Source organism: Micromys minutus (assembly GCF_963924665.1).
Source record: "Micromys minutus genome assembly, chromosome: 13".
Classification (NCBI taxonomy): domain Eukaryota; kingdom Metazoa; phylum Chordata; class Mammalia; order Rodentia; family Muridae; genus Micromys; species Micromys minutus.
This window is the reverse complement of record NC_137982.1, coordinates 2,197,412-2,221,512: the sequence shown is the minus strand read 5'-3', so window position 1 is coordinate 2,221,512 and position 24,101 is coordinate 2,197,412. Positions and strand designations below refer to the sequence as shown.

The 24,101-nt window shown below is 54.7% G+C and overlaps 1 protein-coding gene across 4 annotated transcripts in view; it reads right to left on the bottom strand.

Moving 5' to 3' along the window:
- Nucleotides 1–4,555: 4,555 nt before the first annotated feature.
- The window catches only part of KCNT1 (potassium sodium-activated channel subfamily T member 1), a gene marked incomplete at both ends in the record, with an annotated part of 49,556 nt that continues 30,010 nt past the window's right edge, over nucleotides 4,556–24,101 (bottom strand). For 3 of the 4 annotated variants that reach the window (XM_080928007.1, XM_080928005.1, XM_080928006.1), the window contains 21 exons: nucleotides 4,556–4,676; nucleotides 4,782–4,869; nucleotides 7,780–7,842; nucleotides 8,965–9,295; nucleotides 10,038–10,058; nucleotides 10,421–10,546; nucleotides 10,651–10,734; nucleotides 11,024–11,125; nucleotides 11,632–11,743; nucleotides 12,009–12,143; nucleotides 12,265–12,336; nucleotides 12,777–12,949; nucleotides 14,002–14,107; nucleotides 15,599–15,833; nucleotides 16,852–17,090; nucleotides 17,380–17,529; nucleotides 17,741–17,849; nucleotides 18,322–18,430; nucleotides 18,515–18,578; nucleotides 19,958–20,094; nucleotides 20,353–20,517. In XM_080928007.1, coding sequence (XP_080784133.1) covers nucleotides 4,556–4,676; nucleotides 4,782–4,869; nucleotides 7,780–7,842; nucleotides 8,965–9,295; nucleotides 10,038–10,058; nucleotides 10,421–10,546; nucleotides 10,651–10,734; nucleotides 11,024–11,125; nucleotides 11,632–11,743; nucleotides 12,009–12,143; nucleotides 12,265–12,336; nucleotides 12,777–12,949; nucleotides 14,002–14,107; nucleotides 15,599–15,833; nucleotides 16,852–17,090; nucleotides 17,380–17,529; nucleotides 17,741–17,849; nucleotides 18,322–18,430; nucleotides 18,515–18,578; nucleotides 19,958–20,094; nucleotides 20,353–20,517 — 2,742 coding nt within the window. The remainder of the gene's footprint in view (nucleotides 4,677–4,781; nucleotides 4,870–7,779; nucleotides 7,843–8,964; nucleotides 9,296–10,037; nucleotides 10,059–10,420; nucleotides 10,547–10,650; nucleotides 10,735–11,023; nucleotides 11,126–11,631; nucleotides 11,744–12,008; nucleotides 12,144–12,264; nucleotides 12,337–12,776; nucleotides 12,950–14,001; nucleotides 14,108–15,598; nucleotides 15,834–16,851; nucleotides 17,091–17,379; nucleotides 17,530–17,740; nucleotides 17,850–18,321; nucleotides 18,431–18,514; nucleotides 18,579–19,957; nucleotides 20,095–20,352; nucleotides 20,518–24,101) is intronic. The other variant, XM_080928008.1, reaches the window with a different exon arrangement.

The following is a 24,101-nucleotide window of genomic DNA, read 5'->3' as shown; positions in this document are numbered from 1 at the left end:
GGAACTGAGCAGCTGGTTGGGTGCTGAGAACCAAACATGGGTCCTCTGGGAGAGCAGCAGTTCTTAGCTACAAGGCCATCCTTAGGGAACCCTCCACACACTCCCCACTCTTTTTTCTACAGGACCTAATGTAGCCCTGGCTGGTCTTGGTATATATACCAGGCTGGCCTCACCAGGCTTGGTTCGTATCCTCACTATGATGTAGTGGATGAGATTCCACCTTCTTACATGGCTTAGAACAAATAAAGTTTTTCAGGTGAAATTTTAGTAGATAAGACAATGCCTCCAAAGTAGGGACCCCAGAGGATGGGCTGCTGGACTAGCCTCTGCAGGTCAGCAGTGCAGCCTGCAACATTTGCTATGCCAGTGCTGTGTGCTGATTCTGTCGGTTCCAGTGCCCTGGCCAGGCCTGTCATGGTTGCCAGGACTCCACCTGAGGAGAGTGGGCAGAGCAGGGACCAGAGGTGCTACTTTGGGGAGAGGGTCAGGGGAGGTCTGTCCCAGCCTGGCCACCCAAAGGTAGCACTGTCCCAGCAGTCTACTGGTGGGATGATGGAGGTTCTAAGTTTACTTCCAGAGTCCAGGCTTGGGCCTTGCTGCTCTGAGTTTCTAACAGCGGGCCTGGGCTTCAGGTTCCCTGGTGAAGGGAGTGCCAGCCACCTACCCTAGAATCTAGGAGTATACCCGAGTCTGAGAAAGGAGTTCCTCCAACCATGCAAGACAAGGCCGTGCCCTGTTTTGCTTCGCAGTTAGTGAACATGTACTTGAGCAGCGGCTGGGAGTGGTCAGTGTGAGAGCCCTACTGTGTGCTGTCTTCTGGACCACTGCCAGCTGTTTAGACATCTCTGTTGATGTGTATAAGATGTTCAGAACTGGATGCTCCCACTTGGAGGAAGAGCAGGCCCTGGCCTAGGGCAGTACCATGTTGTGCCCGGCTGCAAAGGATAGGGGTGGGGCTTGCTGTGTACACAAACTGCCCACCCCTGGCAGGCACCTAGTAGGGATATTCAGAGCTGCCCATGCAGAGCTCCTTGGGCATGGACAGTGACTCCCCCTAGGGCTCTGGGCCAGGTTGGAGGCTGTCTGGATAAGCAGCCCAAGCTGTCACCCCCCAGCTCAAGGCTAGAGCATTGTTGGGCTCCCTGTGTCCCTGTGTAAGATGCAGTTGCATTGGGAAACTACATGTGCCCCCTTGTGCTCACAGGAGCTCCTAGGAGCGGAAGTAACAAACACTATAGTTCTCAGCTAGGCCTCTGCACGGACCTTATGGCTGTGTGACTTCGTGTTCTCTCGGGACTAACAGCAATGGGTGGGGGCGTCTTGACTCCTTTGCCTGTACTTAGGACCTTTTTTCTCCTACTGGGTTGCCAAGGCCACCCATGATGCGACAGTTTATGTCGAGTCTTCCTGTATCTTGTTTGGCCATGTTCAGTAGATATCCCTGGGAGGCCTGCTTTTGCTTATTTAATTTTATTTTCGCAAGGGAAACAGGAGTTGGTCTGGGGGAGAAGGAGTTTGGGGGGTTGGGAGGAGTGAGGAAGGGAAACTGTCACAGGGATGTAATGTATGAGAATAAAAAATAACTACTATACCCAGAACTTACTGATACCAAAGGCATGTGCCTGCTTTGTGTGCAGTGAACATTAGACACACAGAAAGCCCTGCTGTCAAGGAACCTGCCGTCTTAGAAGGGAAGACAACATAAACTGAAATTTGTAAGGTAGTATCTACAACTGTTCCCCACAGCAACATCGTTCCCTGTCTCTCAAATGCAGTTCCTTGTTGTAGCCTTACGCTGTCTTCCTAAGGGAAAACTGTAACTCAAAAAGGGCCTTTGGAGGGCATTGTGGTGTGACTTTGGGCCTGAGTATGGCCTGGGGGTTCTGGCAAATACAGACCAGTCACATACTCTTAGGAATCTGTTCTGAACCCCGCTCCCCCAAGAGATACCTTGCATGAGGTACATGGGGTGGTGGAGGGAGAGGGACTTGGGGGATGGGTCATGTGTCTTCTTTCTGTCCATTGTAGGTCTGTCTTGTCACGGCCCTCAGCTGCTATGCCAGGTGTGTATCTGGGTTGGTGTTATTCTGTGTGCAAATGTTTTCGGCCTGGCTGTGGTCCCTGTCACTGCTCATCTGTAAGGACATGTTACTGAGACAGCCTAGGACCTGCAGCAAACACGTTCTTCCCAGGATCCCAGCCCCCACAGCAAAGCCGCTCCTCACACACTGCTGTCAGTCACATAAGCACAGGCACCTGAGACGCTCTTTTGAGCTATGATTCCAAGTAGTTAGGAACAAAAACAAAAGCTTCCTGATAATTTTGTATACTTTGAACATTCTGTGGCTGTTTAAATCCTGGCTCTTCCTGGGCCGGGACAGACCCTTTCCATTTGGAATGAGTGTCTCATGAGAGCCCTGGAGGCCAGCAGGATATGAGGGCTGAAAGAATCAGTGGCATCCGAGGACAGCGGGAGACGGGACACTGCAGAAGACAGTCTTCCAGGCCTGGACGCGAAGGCAATGGAAGCTATGGAGAGTTCCAGGTGTGCAGGTGACTTTTATTGATCTGGTCACTGATGGCTCTGCACACACATCCTCCTGGCCAAAGTGCCAGTCCCAGGGCCGGGCATCTTTAAAAGTTAGCAAAGGCTGGGCTGGAAGTATCTGCGCATACCTGTGGGAGGAGCACCCCCTACACACACAGAGACTGAAAATGTGCTCCGTGCTGCAGATGAACAAGAGAATAAACACACATCCTGACCCGAACATGGGGCAAGTGGCTTTCCCCAAGGTGCCTCAGTGGTGACAGCTCTTCCAGAATGGACTAAAGGCTATTTAGTCCCATCTGAATGGAGACCAGCTTTCTTGATTCTCTCACTCAGCAGCCAGGCAGGTGGCTGGGCACGGAGACAGAATGTGAGTCGAGACTCAGACTCCTGCTGCAGCGATGGCCAAGGCCTAGCTAAGTCCTGGCCACCCACGCCCTAAACCGTCTTCCCTGAGTCCTTACAGCCATCTCTGTTCCATTACATCTCACCAGGACGCATGCATACTTTGTGAACAAGAAGGTCCCAACAGGCATGGAGTGACAGTAGGAAGGCCAGATTTGCAGGCAGGTTATGGGAAGGGAAGACTTTGGTGCAAGAACTCAGGCAAGCTATAGCAACTGCCTTGACTCTTACCTGAGGTTCCATCGGCTCTGGCTGAGGAAGTGTGGGCCCTTTGGTCCATCCCTTCACCCCAACATTTCAGGACACAAAGCACCCCAAAGGGAGAAGTTCACAGTCATATCAGGGAACCTCCCAAGTGTGGGATGAGAATGGATTTCCAGGGGTTTGGGGTCTCAGGTGAGCTGTGCCTACCTCTGGGACATGCTGAACCATAGGGGGAGCTGATGGACAGCTTGCCAAGGGGTCCTCTAGGCATCCCATCCCCATATGCCCGGGGGCACTGCCTGGGTCCAGTCTCCTGCTGCCACAGAGGACTTTATTACTGTTTTGGGAAGGTCATGCTGGCCATGCCAGAGGTTGGGAGCTAGTCTGTGTAGTCTGGGGTGAGGAGTAACACATGAGGTAATTCTAACCCTCCATAGGTGAGCCTCAGCTGTCTCCACACCCACCGTCCCAGAGCCATGATGGCTGCCTTGTTCCATTTTAATAGAAGGTTCTGGTTCTGATCATACAAACCATAAACAAGAATGAAGTCAGCTGCCTGGGGAGTCCCTGGAGACCTGAGGCATGGCCAGGGCCCAGAGCTAGCTAATTGTGCTTCTCAGATCAGGAGCTTAGAGAGACTTGGCTTTGAGTGTGAAATGATCCATGGAGACATGTCGTCTGCCAGTTCTGTGTCCCCAAAGGCCTTGGCTGGGGAAGCTCAAGTGTAATAGCTGGGGACATCTGCCGTCCATATCCACAGCCTCAGGACTTCTCAGGGATCCACTGCAGACCCCTCACCCACGCAGGGGGCTGCAGAGCTCAGCTCAGGGAGGGGTCTCCTGGCCACGCTTCTAAGCCCCTCTGTTTTTCTCCTCTTAAAGGGCATGGCACCTTTACTGGTTGGTCCCTTGCCTGGGTAGTCCCGGAGCCATGCAGAAGCTCTGGTCAGAGCAGCATGTTGATGGCTAGAGAGAAGCTTCCATGCAGGACTCCCCAGTCCCGTGGAGTTCTCCAGTTCCAGATCAATCCTTCTTCCATGCACCCCACCACCTCTCCAGAAACTGCTGAGTGAAGCCATGCAACACAGTGGGATCCAGGGCAGTGTCCGGTTCTGTCTGCTTGCCTCACACTTTAGCCAGACTCCAGTCACGAGTTGTGGTGCAGCTACGTAAAGAGATGCAAATCAGTCAGGTTTGTAAAAACAGGTTGAAAGTTCCTCATGCCGGTTTCCAGGGTGGCCCGGTGGTCTCACTCCTGGCCCCCCTAAGAGGATTTTCTTTGTGGGGCAAGTCTTTGAGACACTGTATAAAGTCATAATGCAGCCTGCTTGGGCCAGGCCAGCCTGTGATAATGTCCCCTCTGTTCTCCTCTGTCCACCTGTCCACCCCAGCATGGGGCTCAGAGCTGGGTCTCATCCCGGGTCTCAGGGTTACAGGATGAGAGTTTGTTGCTGCAGCTGCTTTTCCGACTCTGGGAGCTGCTGGTCACATGGGCCAGGGGGTCAGAACGAATGAGGTACCTGCAGAAGACATAAGTCAGGTAGGCAGCCACACCAGCCCTTTGCCAGGTGAGAGTCCTTCCCCTCCCCCATGCCTGATGCTGGGATGGCGAGCTTTGTACTCACACAATATCGTTGGGCTCCAGCCTTGTGTCTGGTGGGGGGTTGATGAGTACGTAGGAAAGGGTGTTCTGGTGATGATCGTTCATCTCGTCTGCAAAGAACATAGCCTAAGCGTCAATACAGCCCCACCCAGTACAGTTCTTCAGGGTCCCAAGAAGCCAGGGGAGCTAGTTGTCCCTCCTTTCTGGTCACAGACTAGTTCTGACCCGTCCTTGCTCAGCTTCGAGCCAACCTCAGATGACATCTCACCAGTGTGTGTGGCCAGAGCAGAGTTAGGGAGTACACCTGTAGATGCCTACGTCCTACTAATCTGTATGGGCAGGTGCACGTGCCCACATGCACAACACCTGAGTACACTCGTGCATACATAACCTTCGCCTGCATATGTAATTGTACACTTAAACATACCTGTGCACACTTATATATTCACACTTGCAAGGACCTGTGCATACCTTATACACATGCACTTGCACATACATGTGTGTACCCATAAACATCACTGAATGGTCACCTGCACGTATGGTATACCCACATGCACAGCCATGGAACACACATGCACACACTCCATCTGTGCTGCACTTACATACCTACACAGGCTGCTCAGTCCTTAGCACCTATCCTGAGGTGTTTGCAGGAGCTCCCGTCCCTGGGACTGGGAAGGCCACCTCTACTCCCTATTCTTTGGACTCACTGATTGTAGAACGGGGTCATTCCCTCCTACTTGTGGCTCTGCTGCTGCTCCTAGCCCCAGGGTGACCATGGACAATCTGGAGAGGCCGCCTGTTATCTCATCGGTGTCTGTGCTTATCCATCAGGGCACCATGGTCACATACAGTCCTGGCAATGGCCCTCAGCTTGATGGCCTCAATGGACACTCAAGCTGAAGGTGATCTGAGACAGGGCATCCTCTACCTGGCCCCTTCCATTCCTCTCTTCCAAAGAGTCATGCTGGACACTGCCCTAGGAGAGAGACCGAGCCCTCTGTGAAACTGAAGAATCTGCCAAGCAGCCGTCTGAGACAGGGAGAGGTTTCCTTAGCTCTCTGAGCTCCAGGATGAAATAATGCTTCTGAGAAACAGGGCATAGGCTGCGACTTGGGACCTCAGTCTGTACCTGGGGTAGCTGAAATGGAACCAACACCACCTCTGTCTACTTCTGCAGGGTAGGAAGTACCCTGGTAGCCTGCCCTCCATAAATGGGGGGCTGTTTTGTCCCATGAGCATCAGTTTTTGCTTTCCCCCCAAATCCTACAGTCAAGATCCCCATGGTATGAGTCATGCTGGGAGTCAAATGGGAGGTGTGTGACTCTGGGACCAAGTCCCTTATGCAGTGGCGTGGGTAGTGCAGGGACAGCAGGGTTTGTGCAGAAGCAGGGCATTTAGTGTGCTCACAACATTCGAGACCACAGCCACTGATCGGTCAGGGCCACCGTGCCGTCACCCCGAACGTGAGGCTGGAAGCCCTGGCCGTTGAGAAGCAGCTGGATCCTCCCCCCTCAGGGCTGGGCCCTCCTCCATCCAGGGTCAGATCTTGGAATGTGAGACTAGCAAAGCCAGGGATGGGACTAGGCTTGGCTCTGTGTTGAGTTGAGGGGGCCATGCCAAGTTCCAGCTATAATGCAAGGGAGGGGCTGTGGTCAGTCTTGTGGCACTGACTCCAAGTGCTTGGCCGGGGAAGTCAAGCTAACTGCCCTGAGGTAGCCTCTGCAGCCCGTTTGATAAAGGTAGACAGCAGGTACAAGGGTGGAGGTGGGGACAAGACCCGGCTTGAATGCACTTCTAAAATGGAAGCTCCCCATCTGCAAAGGCTGTGTCCCCTCACTCCTCCCACTTTCCCAGCTAGTACTCTCTAGATCCAGGATCCTAGACCCTGGGCTTCCACATCCATTCCCCCATGCAGCTCGAGGGTACTAACCTGAGTTTCAGCTTGCTCATTCCAGAACCAGATTCCCCTGGGCCCAACCCCTCCCTGGGTGTTGCCCTTTTCTGAGTTCAGTGTCACATTCTGGCCCGACATCCTGATGCCACTCCATGATGCCCGTAGGGTACTGTGAGTTCCTGTTGCCGAGTTCCAGTGCATTTTCCACCATGAGCACACAGATGAAGCTCAGTGTACACCCAAGAGCATCTTCAACCCTGCAGGAGCTGCCCAAGCCCTTGCCTGCCCACCTTTGCCTAGGAGCCACATAGGAAGCAGATGTATCTGGGTGCAGGGTGTGCTTGGCTCATGGAAGTCACCAGCCCTAGAGCAGAACCCCAAATGCCCAGCAGAGGGCCCAGTTTCCATGGATGCTGTTATGCGTGGCAGGATGAGAAAACCACAAACCCAGGAGATGCCAACACTTCACTTCTGTGGCTGCCCACAGCCATCCTTGCAAATAAGGACCCAGCTTAACTGATATCTCCTGAGCTCAGACACCCCTAAAGCTCCTTGACAACCTATACTGAGGGGAGGCACCGCAGGCAGTGGCTTAGCCTCTGCCCTGGGCCTCAAGATGGGATAGCTCCTTAGAGGAGGCGCTCAACACCATTAAGCACCCAGGTGAGAAGTGAGTAGATCTGTCTCAAGAAGACAGACTTCTCTTGAAGCCCAAAGTCTACGTGGCTTGAATAATCCAAGTCTGCCTATGCCTTGACACAGAACTCTAAGTTCCATCTTCACGCCTGCTCACTGAGATACACAGGGACTTTGGGCATCTTGTGGGACTAGCTAGAGAGACCAGCTGTTGTTGGGACAGCCTGTTGCGTAGTCAGGGCAAAGCTAGGTGACATGACACATTCTAACAGAACTGGGTGAAGTATTTCAGGTTAAAGCCTGGGACCAGGGTGGGCTCCGTCATCTGGGCTCCCACGGCCCTCAGCTAGAACAAACAAAGGAGGAAGGCAGAGGGTCTGAGAACCCACTGTGGACACACAAAGTCCTCTCATCTCTCCTGGCCCAGCCTGGCAAAGGGTTGGCACATCCCCTGTGTGGTGGCCAGTATCCACTGGAGCAGAATTACCTTGCAAATATCCCAGGTTTACCCGATTCATCACATCACTGGCTGTTAAATTTGCTACGTCCTCTATGGAACATATAGGAGAGGCACAGACAGAGACAGAGAGAGAGACAGGTCAGCAAGCCGTGGCGGGGTGGGCACGCTGGCACAGCAGAATGGGTGCGGGGCAGTGGCCAGCGCTAGTCAGCTGCCAAAGGGAATCTGGGCCTTATCCGGCAAGCTCTGGCACGGGGTGGGGGGCGGAGGGGCTGCTGCAGAGGCTGAGGTGGTCATAAGGGCTCGACTTTGCATCTGCTAGTACTTGCAAAGGCATCTGAATGCTGGGATCCCCTTAACCTTGGTGATTAGTTTCCTGGAACAGCCGGTTACCCAGGCAGAACTGAGGGAGGTCACTAGATCTAGGGCATTCTGGGGAGGGCCCTGGTGGCCTCAAAACCCTGCTCTCAGTCTTCCCAGGCCTTTCTCCGAGTCTACCTTGTGAACATGCCCAGAATGCCCAATATGCACTGCCCATGCCCTGTGTATGGCCCAGCCCCAGTGACCCCGGGGCAGCTTCTTCTACTTAGAGGAGTCTCTAGGGTGACAGTGGACGTCGGTATGCGGGGTGGGCCTTGGCAATGGCCGAGCACTGAGATGCTGAAGGAGTGGAGAGAGGCACCAGCCCCAACAAAGATCCTGGGCCCCTCTGACCTCTAGAGGAAGGTCTGAGCGAAGTCACACAGATGTCCCCTAGGACCGACTATGGAGCAAACAGCTGTGATGACTGTCTCAGCAGGAACATGGGATGGATCAATGTGCAGGCCATTCTTGTCCCTGATGACTATGGTAGGGGTGACCAGGGCAGGGCCGGGCTATGCCTTGCCTTTCATGCCTCTCATGGAATGGGGACACTGGACTCAGACCCCAGCTGAAGGCGGTGAGCTTTGAGCTTGGCACTCCACTCTTTCTCTAACCCGTTTATGTGGAGAAACTGAGGCTCCAGCGTGGTAGTAGAAATGAGACAGTTTGTGGGTCACTCTGAGCCTCCTCCACATGACATGAGTGCAGACACCCCTCTGCCCTTGGCAACAGGCCCAAAGGCCACTGTAGAGTGGGAGCCATCTCAGCTATAGGGGTCAGGCAGATATGAGATGCCTGTCAGCTGCTCCACTATGGTCCTACCGGCCCTGCCTTGCTACCAGCCCTTACCATAGCCAGTGGTGGGCAGCCCCAGGTGCTTCATTCGGTTCTTGACCAGCTCCGAGAGTTCCTGGCGCTCTGAGCGCCGGTACAGGCTGAGCCGCTGCTGGGTGATCCAGTCTGTAACCACGGGTGCCTTCCCTGCCTGCTTGTTGCTCTTGCGACTCAGCTTGCGGGCCCACTGCAGGCTCTTGCGGCGCAGAAGCGGGTGTTCCACGGGGTCAGCACTGCCCCCGTGACGGCCGTGGGTGCTGCCACTGCCAGATGCAGCCTGTGTGCCCCAGGGCCCCTTGGCCTCCCGGGTGTCCTCGCAGTCCTCCATGTTCACCGAGATCTGAGACTGGGCAGGCAGGAGGGCTATGGCTGGGCCCCCCTGTGGCATGAGGTGCCGGGACCCATAGTGTGAACTCCAGCCTTCTCCAGGCCTGAAGAGCTGTGGGGTCTATGTTTCCATCTGTGCCCCAGTCTGCCTGCTCCAGGACGGAGCCAGCCTGTCTCTGTTTCCCTGGGGCTGTGAGTGGATCCTTAGCCTCTCTGGGCCACCATGTCTAGTGTCTTCCTGGTCCCTCTAGCCCAGCATATCCTGACCTTACCCTAGGGGCCCTTGTCTATACCAGTTTTCCCATACGCAGATGGGGCAGGGGTCACTGCCAAACACATCCTTGAGAGTCAGTGCAGAGAGGGGGTGTGGTAGGCTGTGCCTGACTAAGTGGACGTGTAAGGTGCTGGGGAAAATGTGGGGCCCCCATCAGGCAGTACCTTGTGGAGACTGGGAAGAACAATGAGGGTGTGGGGGTCAGGTAGACCATATAGGTACCTGCCACTTTGGAGGCTATTGTGTGACCTGCTAATGTACATGAAGCTTGGCTAGGGTGAGGGGTACAGATGATGGGCTGGAACCCCGGGTGGTCTGCCCTTGTATGGGAGGATGGTAACTGCTAAATGTGCCCCACATTGAACTGCCCAGCGGTCAACACATTTTCTTTTCCCACCTACTTCCAGGAGCCTGATTAAAAGGTACGGAAGAATTCCATGAAGCAAAGGTAAAGCAGAAACTCCACAGGGGGTCCAGAGGTACTCACCTGGGCTCTGAGGTCATGAGGCTGTAAAGGAAACCAAGGGCTGTGTGGGATCCAGGGGTGTGTCTGCCCTTACCCCAGTGAGCCTAAGACTCTCAAAGTCCTTACAACATGCAGGGGGTAGGATAGCAGGAGGGGGAGGCGTGCTGCCCACATTAGGTAGAATAGTTGTCTCCAACTTCCCACAACACCCAGCCCAGTCCCCCTGGAGCTCTGGGGCATTTCCCAGGGTCACCATTCTTCCCAGAGTGGCTGTGCCCTCACTGGAGGCACATGTTTTAGACACTGAACCACCTGGAAGGAGCCCATGGCAAACTTGAGCCACACGCAGCTCCTCAGCACTGGGCCATAGGATGGAAGCGATATGGCACTGGGAACGTATGTACCTCAGAGGAGAAGACATGGCGCTCGGTCCTGTAGATGCCAATGGGGATCTCAGCACTGGAGGAGCAGAGTTTCTGGAAGAGGCGTCCGTAAGTACGGATCCACAGGTCAGCCTCTGTCACCTTCATCTGCAATGAGCAGGAAGCCCTGAGCTGAGAGAGGTGACAACGGTACCAGAGCCCCAGTGCTGCAGTGAGCCAAGGAAGGTGCCACACACCTGCCCTGTACTTACAGCACAGAGGTAGCCAGAGCCCGGCGTAGTGTCAAGGCCCAGCAGCAGCCTGGTGATGGTGATCATGTAGTCCTTCACGAAGGACTGTGGGGCAGCAGGGCCAGGTGAGGCAGATGCTCCAGCCTCCACACACACAGAAGCCACCTGCCTGCCATCCCAGCATATGAGGTCCAAAAAGGACCAGGACCCCAAACCCCATGGTACCAGGGTATCCCCGAGGGCAGTGAGACATGCTGTCCCCACAGGAACAAGTCTCGAGGAACCCGAGGAGGCTGTCCAGAGCAGTGGGACCAGACTTCAGCGACAGATCAACCGTGAACTCTGGTCCAGGGATTATGGGACCCTGCCCACCTTTCTCCACACTCCAGCTGACCTGGTAGAGCAGTGTATCCAACATGCTGATACTAAACACTCGGCCAGCAGCAAATGGCAGGCGGAACATGAAGGCCAGGTTGGAGCCATTCTCCCGTTCTTGCTGCAAGAAAGGGATCCTCAGATGGCACAAAGGCTTGTGGGTAGCCATCAGAGTAAACATGCGTACATAGGATGTGTGTATATGTGGCATATGTTCCCCATATTCCGAGTGGGTTCCTGGGTCTTTAGTATGTCTGTAATACCCCGCTGTGTCCCTATGTCCCTGGGCTCCTCATCCAGCCCAGTGCATGTCCTCCATGGGACCTTACATCTCCCACAGAGCTCCAGGGTCGGAAGGGTAAGCGTTAGGTACAGCAGGTCTCTCCACTCTCTGATCTCCAGTGTAGAGAACAGAGGAGGTGTCTGGTACCCAGTGGGCCGTGGGAATCTGTTAACAGTTTCTGGCTGATCCCAGAGAGGATTACCACTGACCTGCAGAATCACCATCAGCTGAGCCTGTCTCCTCAGCTCCTGCAGGACAGTAGCCAGCAGCTTCTGCTCCCACAGCCCTGCCCCTTCCTCTGGGCTCTCCAGTGAAGAACTGACTACTGCGAGGAGCCCGCTTACCTTTTCAAGTTTAGAAAGAGCCAGAGAGTAGCTGTCCTTGGCACGGAACTGCATGAACCGCATGTTGGAAGGGTGTGTGAGCTCCGTGGTGATGCTGAGACTGGGGAAAAGCCTGAGGGAGGGATGATCGTGGGAGTTGTCGTCCACTCAGGGCTGAGGGCCTGAGTGGGCCCCAGGGTTGCAGTCAGGGTTGTGTGGATCCCAGGGCTGTGGAGTCTGTGGTGGGTCCCCCAGTCATAGAAGTGTAGTCTCTTGTGGGTCCTGGGGTGAGGTCTATGCTATGGGGTCTCTTGTAGGGACCACAGTCAGGGATGTGGATTCTGGAGGGTTCTGTGGTTCTCACCATGAGGCCTCGCTCCCACGGGTCGGGTGCTCACCGGAACATGGTCTGCACGTTGACAATGGTCTTGGCATCTGCCATGTAGTCCTCTTCGGCACTCATGGTGCTCTCCTTGTCCACCACCACCAGATTGTCAGCATAAATGATGCCACACTGCAGCAAGCTGTCCAGGCTGCACAGGACAAGCAGTGTGGCCACAGGGTCAGCCCCAATGTCCTTAGCACCCCTTCCCCTGGCCTGGAACTGCTCATTTGAGACAGTGACATGTCCTAGACATGCTGTTCTCCGCTTACTTGTCCACAGATCCCTCCATGTAGTAGACCATGGGGAAGCAGCAGATAGCCTCCAGGAAGTGGTGGTCAGGCCTGTGGGGACAGCAGGGTCTGCAGGTACCTTCTGCTCTATGGCTCATCCTCCCCACACTGTTGGGGCCCCCAAAACATGGGACTGAGGGCAGTTAAGGTCAGAGGATCTGCCACTATTCAGCTCAGGAAACCTAGGCCTTGGCTTATTGAGGCTAGATAGCCAAGGCTGGACCTCGGGCTCTGACTGGCGGGCTTCTGGGGCCCTCGGATGAAGGGGGCTGTGGTTTAGGGGATCCCTGTGGTCCTGCCACCTGAGACTCTCAGTTGTGGAGACACGATGTAAAGAGGTTTCAGGATAAAGTAGAGGAGGAGGCTGCCAAGGCCAACAAAGGGAGGAAGGCATGGCCACAAGACAACAGGGGACTAGCCGGCAGTCCCCTCCACACAGGGAAGCCCCCCCACACACGGGAGCCAGGCGCCGTGACCACACCCTGTCTCACCTGTTGTCAAGCAGCAGCACAATGGGGTTGAGCTCCCGGCGGGACCGGTAGTAGGCACGTAGAGGCACGATGAAATTGTAGAGCCCGTTGCCTGCCGTCTCAGCAGAGACGATGATCAGCTTGTTCTTGAACCCGTAGGCCTTGGCATCCTCGTAGCTGTTATGTTTGCAGCCCTAGGGATGTGGGGGAACCCAGGCTGGGCACCACACTGGCTGTTAGAGAAGCTGATGGGCCAACAACAGCAGGGACATGCGATGTGTAGCACATGGGAGCCCTGGGGAGATATGGGGCCACCAGCCACCAGGACTCAACCTGCTGGCAGCCACTTAAAGTCAGTGCCCACACAGCTTGGTGGAGCCAGCCAATGCAGCATTTAGCTACAGAAATGCAGAGAGCCAAGTCATGTGTGCCCAGGTGTGTATGCATGTGTATGCATGGGTGTCCACACACATGCATTTCCTAGCTCTGCCCACCACAGCCCTGATGCAAGGCCACAGGCAGCAGATGATTCTGTTTCCTGCAGCCCCTTTCTCCTAATGGAGTCAGACTGTAGTTGGAGGTGCCTGATCTCTGCCTACCGAGGAAGTGTGAGCGGCGCAGGCATCAAAGGGTTCAGATCCTCAAACACCCCCAAGAGGCCATGCGCCTCCACCATGTGAATGCAGCTGATACTTTCCTCTTGGTAACACGCCAAGAGCTTCTGGAGGGGCCAATACTGTGACAGTGGCTCAGTCGGGCAGGTCAGAAGCTATCCTTCCCTATGTCTGCAGTCTCTTTCTCACCGTCTCGCTGTGCTCAGCCCAGATGCATGAGCTGGGTTCTATCACGGATTGAGTCCTGTCCCACCAGCCATAGACTCCAAGGTCTTCCAAGGTCAACAAGGGATCCCAAGGAAGGCAGAAGGGGGAATGACAGGCACGTTCTGCCTTAAGGAAGGACAAAGACCCTGGAGCCTTGGCAGACTCTGGCTCTGCCTGACTCTAGCAGTGGACTTATATGAGGAGAAGATGGTCCTCACCATGTAGAAGCACACAGGTGTTTGGGTGTGAGGGACACGACCGTCCTAATCTGCTTTCAGCCTGTTCAGAAAAGTCTGTGAGGTCTGAGCAGGGGGCAGGAGAGCAGGCAGGCAAAAAGGAATCCGCTGCTGCACTGTTTCACAGCACAACCGAAATACAATGTCACCGAAGTGGGGTGTCAGATGGCCACAGCTGAGTGGCCTTACCTTATCCAGCCGCAGGCAGCAGAAGGGGGCTTTAACAGGCAGGAGGTGGCATAAAGTTGGGGAGCTGCCAATGTAGGGTGAGTTGGGGGGGTAGCCCTTCACGTACCTGGATGAAGACAGAGACCACAGCAATGGCATGGTGGCCTGGCCACTTCAAGGCTGCCCTTTACCTGAAGTATCACAGTCACCAGATACCAGCAGAGACGGCTTACTGTCTCCCAACTCCTGACTCATACATCTGCCTGGGACAGCCACATAAGACCTCAGGGACCTGTCCCTGCTTCCCAGGCCAGAGCAGGGACAGGTACATTGGCCCTCACCAAGGCCCTAGAATGGCTCAGGCAGAGGGAGGTTACCGCTCCCTCCATAGGACCCAAGCTGGGCTGGGAGTGTCACTACCCACAGGAAGTCCCTTAGCAGTCAATCTCAGCTACTCAGATGGGGACAGGAGAGGAGACCTGTATCCCTTGAAAAAAAAACCCACACAAAATATGCTAGGACATTTACACACACGCATACGGAAGAAAAGACAGGAACAAACACACTTGTGCACATGTGCATGCATGAACACACACACAACACGCTCACACACATGTATGTCACACAAACACAGGCATACACAAGCAGTACCCACTTCTAAATCCATTTACATTCTCCCACTCCCCCCTTCCTTCTTTCTCTGAAGCCTGGAAGCTGAGAACACCAGGGCTGTAATCATTAGTCCCCTGAGTGATGCCCATGGCACCCCAAGTGACAGACTCAGGCCTGTGCTTCCAGTGGGGTAGCCTCTCAGAAGGCTACATCTCCTCCTCTCCACCTGACAGGACCCAGTCCCCCATGCCAGGCTTCAACACTGAGCTCTGGCCACAGCCCTCTAGCTGTTTCCTCATGCCCCAAGGGACACAGCCACAGGGACCCACATACTTCTGCTTGCAGGATCTGGGACCCCTATAAATGACCCCTCAACCTTAGAACAGATCCTAATGGAGGATGGCCTGACTGAAGTCAAGGTAGCTAAACTGTTGAGGGCTTACTGAAGTCTCACTTGGTCTCAGACAGGAACATCTGGCCTCAGACCGCCACCCCTCCTGCCAGGATGGCTAACTTGGGGTAGGCTTATAGGATCTGGTTCTGGACAAGTTTTTGCTAAGTTGACTGCTAGTGACCTCTACAGACCCTACCCCAAGAACACGAACCTGCAACGAGTGTACTGTAGTACCAAGAGGGACTGACCAGCTGGAAAGTGAGCTCAGGAACGTCTGCGGGTCACTGCTTGGCTCTACATCAACTTGTTGACTTGGGGAGTGACCGAGGGCAGATAGCTCAGTGGCTGAGCAGATACGGGGTTGCCCTGCTTATGAATGCAACCGTGTGGGGTCTGTGAGCCCCATTATCCAGCTTAGCACAACCCTGTCAGAATGCTCTCGAGTGCTTCCAAGACGCGGCTTGGGGTGAGGCAGAGGACTTTGCTCTGCTTCCGTGTGTGACCTGGCCCTACTCCCAATACCCCATTTGCAAAGCAAGGATAGGCATAGATGGAGTATACCCACACTGGGGACCTCTCCCTCCCACAGAAGAAGCTCCACTCAGCACTCACTCAACCACAGAGAGCCCCTCGTCGTCGGAGGGCGTCACCTCATCCTCTGACTGGTCACTCAGCAGGTCACAGGGCAACAGGGCTGAGCTGTCTGCCAACTCCAGAACGGGTGCGATGCTGGGACGCCGACTACCAGAGCCATTCTCGGTGGGCAGAGTCAGCTTGCCGCCGCCCCCACCACCGCCACCCTGGGAGGGCCGGCAATCTGTGTTCTGCAGGTCCATGGCCACTGTCCCTGGACAGAGGGGTTGAGCCTGACCAGTAGCCCTTCCAACCCCACTCTAGGCCAGCTGTACAGCCCTAGGAATTTCAGCATATTCCTGAGTCTCAGTTTCCTCTTCAGGACAAGGAGGTCCCGAGTGGTGGTGATGTTGAGTAGACCCAGAGTCCTATCCAAACTGGTTACTGTGCCTGATGCTGACCTGAGGGTGGGGTCCTTGGGGCTCATGGGAAACTGATTGATTTAAGGGTGGATCTAGGGAGGGTGGCCACACAGTAACATAGGAGCAGCAAGGCCACTTTGACCTGCTGGCCTCTGTCATCCCCCCTTCAGCCCAGGGCTGCCAGGTTGGGGTTGATGGTTGGCTCAAGGATGTAGCTCACAGCCTCTGTGGGCCCGACCTGAGGATGGGGGGATGGGCTTCCTCAGTTACTCTTGTCTCCCTAGAAGGCGTGGGGTGAGCAGATGGCAGGCAGGGGATGGAGGCCTGACCACCAGAGAGAGCAGCTGTCACATGCCATTGAGAATGTGCACTAGAGTCAAAGTACATGGTCCCTAGATACCACTTAGGCTGGGTACACAGCTGGTGCTTAACTTGCCTTGTGGGTCACAGCTTGAGCCTAGCACCACATGAGAGGTCATGACCCTGGAGAGCCTGTGGGTCTGGGACCCTTTCCTGTTCTCCACTGCCCCCTGGAGGACTGGCAGGGGATGACACATGCTACAGGGTGCCTTCTAAGTCTTGGCCAACCCTGTTCAGGAAGTCTCTTGAACCAGTTTGGGGAAGACAGAAGTTCCAGTTAGCACTCTGTCTACCATAGTACTCCCACAGGCTCTCAGGTAACTGATGCTCACCAAAACTCTGATAGGTGGGGTACCACACAATTGGACAGATTTAAAACCCAAGGCCCACAAAGGCTCACACTGTCCAAGAAGGGCTGGGTCTCAGGGGTCTCCTGCCCGGTGGCAGGCGGGGTGTGGAGTGCACCCCTGGAAGCCACCCACCTCCCACCTGCATGCTGTGCCGGCTCACCCATAGAGGCGATGATGCTATGCATGGGGAGCCGGGAGGGCCCTTCATAAAGTGCCTGCCCTGCAAGACCCCGCCTCTTCTGCTTCTCCTCCTGCTTGAAGATGAAAGCCGAGTTCTCCTCCTTGGTAATGTTGATATAGAAGCAGGTGTCGGAGGCGGCCAGGATGTGCCGTGGCCCTGGGTTCAGCAGGATGCTCTTGTTCTCCTCGCGCTTCAGCCCAATGAGGCACACTCCATACCTGAGCAGACATGGCCTGGAGTGTTCACACCTGGACTTCTTGGACAAGCACACCCCTCGGGTGTTGGGGACTTGAGGACCCCGGGTCAGCCTTAGGAGCTTTAGAGAGGAATAGCTCTGTGGCATGTTCTTACACAAACCCTTGTCCTGGGGTGTCCAGAGCAAGTGCACAGAGCCAGGTTACTCTGTCCTCAGCTGAGACTCTGACCTCCGGGCCCCTGACCCTGGCGGGGGGAGGACGGGTAGCCCAGTGGTGGTGAGAGCAGCAGGCAACCCCGAGCCCCACGTACTTCTTGTGTGCGTGGAAGGCTGCGTAGGTGAAGCTCTTGCCCTCATACTCCCGGAAGAATTTACTGTCACCCATGCGAATGTGGTACACCTCGTTGCCCGAGCAGCGCCCGTACATGCGCTGCCACTGTTCTGGTGACTCCTGTCCTTCCCTGCCAGAGGAGCAGGTAAGGAGCTTGTTACCTTCGGTGACGCCTGCCCCTCTTCTCCAATTGGTTAAATGCACCCTGCATCTCCCTAGACCCCTTCCTGTGCCAGACCTCTGCCCACTACATGCCCCCCTCCTCCAGGGAGCCCGCCCTGCCTTGTGGGGTTGATCGGGATGACCAGGGCGTGGTAGTCGGTCTGGCACAGGGCACTCACTGGCCACGGGACGTGTGCACCAGCAGGGTGATGAGGGTGGAGGTGGCCGGGCAGATGCAGTTCAGTGCCAGCATGGCGTACTTGCACTCTTCCTCGCACACCACGTGGTCTGTGGGAACTGCAGGGTCAGGGCCTGCCACCCCCACTGCCTGTGGTCCCTCCCCACAGCATCTGTGAGGCCCCCTCCTGCTCGGTGTCCCAGAAATCCAGTCCAAACAGCCAACTCCTACTCAGCATTGGCTCAGCACCATCCCAGAGGAGGACCTGCATTTCTGGGGTCACCCAGCTCTACCCAGATGGGCTCTCCCCCAGGTGCCATCATGGTACCTGTCTGTAAAGGCTCTGGTCAGAGTTCCTGCTTCCCTCACTACCTCTGGCTCCTGATCTCAGACCGTAGCCCCAGGTGGAGGCCAGATCATCTACCAACGCTGCTCCCTAGTAGTTCCCTACTTTCTGATAGAGATCTAGAGGGAATGCTGTCCCAAGGGCCAGCCCCGCCCCCTCGAGCCTAGAAGAAGGATACTCCTCAGCTCCCCGCTTGCAGCCTGCATACCCATGATGCCAAAGGGCCCCAAACACACCAGCAAACTTGACGTGAAACTTGTTTTCAGGCTTGAGGATCTGCACATAGAGGGGACAGTTGGGGGCGAAGTCCTTCACAGCCCAGGCTCGAAGGATGGTCTGGTGGTCCTGGGGGAAGGTATGGCTGGCGTCAGAGGCCTACTGCTAGGGGTAGGTAGGCAGCACGGGATGGGGGAGTCCGCCTGAACTCACCGCAGCTGTGCGGTCCACCTCATTCCTGCTGCTGAGGATAAAGCAGGCCTCTCCGTTGTCCATCCTGCAGAGCAGCAGCTGCTGAGTGTGGCTAAGGACCCGGAGGCCTCCCCAGGAGGTCAGGAGAGGCCAGGCACGTAAAGGGTGAGGAAGGATGGCCAAGCAGGGGCCTTGCCAAGGCAGTGAGGCCCAGCCCAGCACACCCTAGCATCAAACCCTGCAGTGCATCCCAGGCCTTCTAACCTCCTCAGATTCTTCCGGCATATTCTGAGCAGGTCAGGAAGCTAGGCTCCTGAGTCCAGGCTCAGGTGCTGAACAATGCTCACGAGCCAAACTTATCCTGGACACATCAACTGGCTGGTGGAAACCCCTCAGGGTTTCCAAGCTGTGGCAAGTTGGGACCTGAGAGGGGTCTCTGAGCCACACCCTGTCACATCCATCCACACGCTGGTCCCTGCCTGCAGCTGTCAGAGGCTTAGAGTCAGAAAGAATAGGCCCACTTGTGTCATGGGTGGGAACTACCTAGGTCCTAGGGAGGCTGACCTTACATAGGGCACTGCCCAGTATATGGAGTTCGAGTCCCAGGCTCCCATTACCCTGTGCTGGAACATAAACTCTGTCCTTTTCTCCGCCTGCCGGCTGACTCAGCGGCCTAAAGAGAAGTCTGAGAAACCCTTACCTCACGATCAGTACACTGAAGCCTCACACTACCTCCCAGTCCACAAGATCTGTGGTGCCTCCCTGCCTAACTGGCACGCCCTCTCTCCAGCCAGCCCAGAGCTGGACACAAGCAGATACAGCCCCATGCGGATTGAGCAGGATCCCAAAAGAGGCTGCATCCATGAAAGGCCCAGCTCAGAGTTGTGGGGATGAAGGACCTGGCCCACTGTTCTACTTGCCCTTGGTCCCGTATCGCCTGCACCACACAGCAAAAGCTACAGGGACCTTCTGGAATGAAAGCGTGGTACAGAGGCTTTGGAGGAAGAGTTCCAGATGGTGTAGCAGCACATGCTAGTTACATGTTAACAGTACACTCTTGTCACCTCTAGTCACTTTGTCAGCTCATCTTTAAATCAAGAGCCACCCTCAGCCTCGTGTCTTTGTCTCTGACTCTTGGCAGCCGGTTTTTTTCCACCCCTGGTCTATTTTAAGCTCCCTAAAATCTGACAGAGAAAATCCCCAGTCTCAGAGCAGGAGAGGGAAAATTGCCCATAGGCAAGATCTACAGCAGCAGAGGCCACGGCTTGGCCAGGAGTGTCTGTCAGGCTGTCCAGCAGTGACTCGAACATAAGGACAGGCTCTAGGGTCCCACTCACCCACTCTAGTCCTGCCTCCACATGGAACCTCATGGGTCCTCAGTTAAGACTGTCATGACCCTATCTCTCTCTACCTGGGGACTCCTAGTGGCCTCAGGCCTATTTGGCTATGCTGACCGCCACTCACTTGGCTCGCATGAGGTCCTGGTCCTTAAGGGCAGAGCCCTGGAGGTAGATGACACGCTGGGACCACAGGGGAATCTGCAGTACCCTTCGCACCTGGACGTCCATTTCAGAGGGACACAGGATGACCACGTAGTAGTCCTGTTGGCAAGGATGAGTGTCAGTGTCTCTGAGCAGGCTCCTGACCCCACCCCCAGCCTGTTCTGTTTCCTGGGTGGTGTTATTCCAGGGCCTTACTGGGCCCCGGAAGACCCCCACCCACTCACCCAACATACACAGGCCATGACAACCAGGATCCAGAGCCTAGCCCAAGCATGTGGCATTCCTGTGCTGGAGTGGGAGTTGGGGTTGAGCTGAGGTGACTGCTCTGAGGTCCCTAAGGGGTGCCCATAGCCTTACCTGGAGCCGGGGGTGGGCATAGAACTCATTCAGGAAATCCATGAGGAGATCAATCTTGAGGGAACTCACACACAGGACCACATGCTTCTCCGTCCGCGCTCGGTGGCGGCTGTAGTTGCCCCCTGACTTCTGCCGCTCCATCCAGAGATAGACAAGCTCTTCAAACTGTGGAGAGGGAGTGGTCAGCAGAGGCATGGGGGGCAGAGGGCAGGGCAGGACGGTAATCGCAACAGGGCCAGGAGCTGTGGTGTGTGGAACAGGTCATGTGAAGTCCAGCTTGTGGCCTCAGAAGTGGATGCCAAAGCCTTTGCCCTGGACTCCAAGACACGAGAGTCTTGGTTCCTCCTATCAGCTTTCCCGACAGTATTAGGAAATCCTTAGCATGGAAGTTACATATCGGCACCTCTCTATCAACAGTGACCAGATCAAAGAAGTGTTCAGGCCTTGTCAGTGGGGTCCCTCATGCTGAGTGGGAAGAGTTGTGGTGAGGACAGCAAGGTTCGCACAGTACTGGCTCTGCCTAAGGCCTCACACTGCATGCGGTTGTGAGGTCAGAAGTCCACCGTTCCGCTCCTGAGCATCAAGGCCACACATGGCTCTGCCCACTTCTAAGACTGTGGCAGTAGGCCCTGATGGCTGTGTCCACTCTACAGGTGAGGTACCCTTCATGTCACTCCCATGGGTCCTCATGAGGAGACCTGTAGCCAGGGGGTGTTGGGGAACACAGGGACTCCCTGCAGGTGGTCCAGGGTAGGGCATTGCTGCTAGATCCCCAGGCTTGCTTCCAGGCTCTCTCAGGTCAGTCTCCCCACATGAAAAGTGTGGGGTATTTGCAGCCGTGGTGAGGGTAAGAGGGCTAAGGAAGGCCTGACATGAGCTCCTAAGGCAGACACTGTGCTCAGAATCTCCAGATGGGAGCTGATCTGGAAGACTGGTGTGTGTGTGTGTCGTTGTAATTTGGTGATCTGAGTTCATCTTAGATTATGGTGACTCCAGAATCCAATATCCATGGGCACCTGTAGGTGGAACAAGGTCTACAGGGTATGGAGCTGGGCGTAAGGTGGGTCATGTGATCAGGAGGCCGTCACACCGACTACCACACAATGGGCCTTGAGCACCCCCAGTCCTACTAAAGTCCGAGCCCAACCACGACAACATTCTGACCTGGCCACAGGTTTGAAGACTGAGTCTTAAACACTCCAGAGGAGTCAGGGAGAGTGAGCCTCAGTGTCAGGGACCCATTTCAGAGCCTCCAAGGAGGCAAATAAGACTTTTATTCCTACTTCACGTCAAAGTAACTCTGGGGCTACTGGGAGAGGGCTCATCTTCACTCAGGGAAGGGACCGGGGAACCCGGATAGAAAATGAGGGCTGAGGCACCGTCTCAGCTCCTGCTGGGTCAGGGTATCATGACCGAGCTGGTGGAGCTACAAGATGGCTTCGCAGTGAGGGTAGAACAGCACAGTGAAGACAGGACCTGTAATGTCTAAGGGGGCGATACCAAAAGTGATGACTTCCCGCAACCTAAGAATGTGACTTCATCTGGAAAAATCAACGGGGTCTTTGCAGAGATCAGGATGTGGCCATTACGTCAGGAACATAACCCCATGCTTGATTGGGATGACCACCGGGAAATGTGACTGATAAATCATTGTAATGGGCTGAATAAGCCGACACGGTTACCAGGTGCATCGAGAAGAAAGGAGAGGTGGACAGAAAAGATGGCGAGCAACAGAGGAAAGGCCATATGCAGAACCAACAGTTTGGAATTTCATCTATAAGCCAAGAGATGCTGAGGGCCGGAAGCTGAGGCGGGGCCAGTTCCATGCCTTTAGAGCCTCTCTGTGAATCATGCCACAGACTTGTGGCCTCCAGAACTGTGGAATCTGCTTCCAAGTCCAGGGGTGTGGTGAGCTTCTATCAGACTCAGTGGATACCCCCACACTCCGCTGTAGCAACTCTGACCAGAGCAGACCCGTCTTGGATGTGATGTAAGATAAAGGAAAAAGCACAGACCCCACTTAGACACAAGCTTAACGAACAGAACCCAGCAAACCTCAGCTGTCTCCAGCATAACACTGTAAAAAGTCAGATGCTGTGTTTCTCTCAGGAATTCAAGGATGGCTAATATTAGACAATTACATTAATTTTTAAATGTGTAAAAACTAACCCTGCATAATAAACCCTATATTATCACTCCACTGAACTGATAAAAAGTATTTAATTTAAAAAAATTCTGGTTTGAGCAAACTGGGGTGAGAAGGTCTTTAAGCAGAGGCCAGGCATCTAACCAAACTCAAAAGGTTGTCACAGGAAAGTCAGAGTGACAGCTCAGAGGCTCACAGACTGATGGATTGGAGAGGGAGTGAGGGACTGTCGTGCTTCAGGGACAGTTCACGAAAGCTGACCAGTGTCTGGCACAGGTTGCTAGACACACACTGCACACATTGGCACTAGCAGAGCCCAGAAGAAATGCAGTGTCCACGCAGGACAAAAAGACAAAGTGGCCTGAGGAAACATAAGAGCTTTGCATACTGGATAAAAAAAACCAAAAACCAAAAAACAAAAAAACCCCACAACACCTGTGAAGGATTTGAGCTAGGTGTGGGGGCACACACCTTTAATCCGAGCACTCCCAAGACAGAGGCAGGAGGATCTCTGTGAGTTTGAGGCCAGCCTGGTTTATAAGTTAGCTCTAGACCTTTGGAACGTTCTGGGAATGTCAGAGACTCACTAGGAAACTCTAAAGGCTAATAAGACACAACCTGTTCCTTGGCACAAATGTCAATATGATTCTCATAGAAATCCTCATGTGGAGAGTTGGTCTTGAACCTCTGAAGGCTGAGATTACAGGTGGACACTACAAGAGGCCTGGCCTGTGAATAGCAAGGAACCAAGAAGCTTCTGAACAGGAGAGAGGGTTAGAGACTCCTTCCAGGGTATTGTATGCAGAACCTCAGGAGTAGAAGTGCCATCAAAGGGATGAAGAGATGTGCACGGGGCTGAGGCAGGCCCGTCCCATCTTACCACACACCCATAATTCTGGGCCGGCTTGGCCCTCTGTGTGAGAAGCTAACCCTAAACTTTTGCAAGAAAACTGTGACTGAGGGAGGGAATGGTTCTTGTAGGTAAGCGAGGAAAGCAGTAAGGGGAAGTTTGGTGCATTAGACCTCATTGAAACCTCAACTGGAGAAGAGCAGGGTTAGGAACGAGGTCCCAGATCAGCAGCTATGAGCAGAAAGCTCCAGGACTGGCTTCTGGACACAGAGAAAGTGGCAGGTAGGAGAAATACCTGGGGAGGTGGGATTAGCACACTTCAGCGCAGCATACCCTGGATAGGAGCAGTGGAGAGGCAGGCAGCTCTTTCTGGAAGAAGTAGGGAACTGCCTCCTAGGCCTGGGGCTCATTGCTTCATCCAGAGATGGGACTAGCCCAAGGGGAGAGCTCAGGGTTGGCCCTAAAGCTATGGTTGGAAAAGAGGGTGAATTTCACCCCCACAGTCTCTCTGCATAAGACTTGTTCCTAAGACTCTCCGCAAGAAAAAGCCTGTACTCCATGGTTGCGCTTGTGCAGAACACTACCACACTGCTTCCCAGAGTCAAGGGAGACCCCTAACCCTAACCCTAACCCTAACCCACCACAAACCAGGGAACACCTTCTTTGGCCTCAGTGCTGTCTTGGGAATGGCCTTCCAACACGTGTACACAGCCCGCATGGATCCCTCTTGTCCTTTGTCACTCCTTAGGGAGT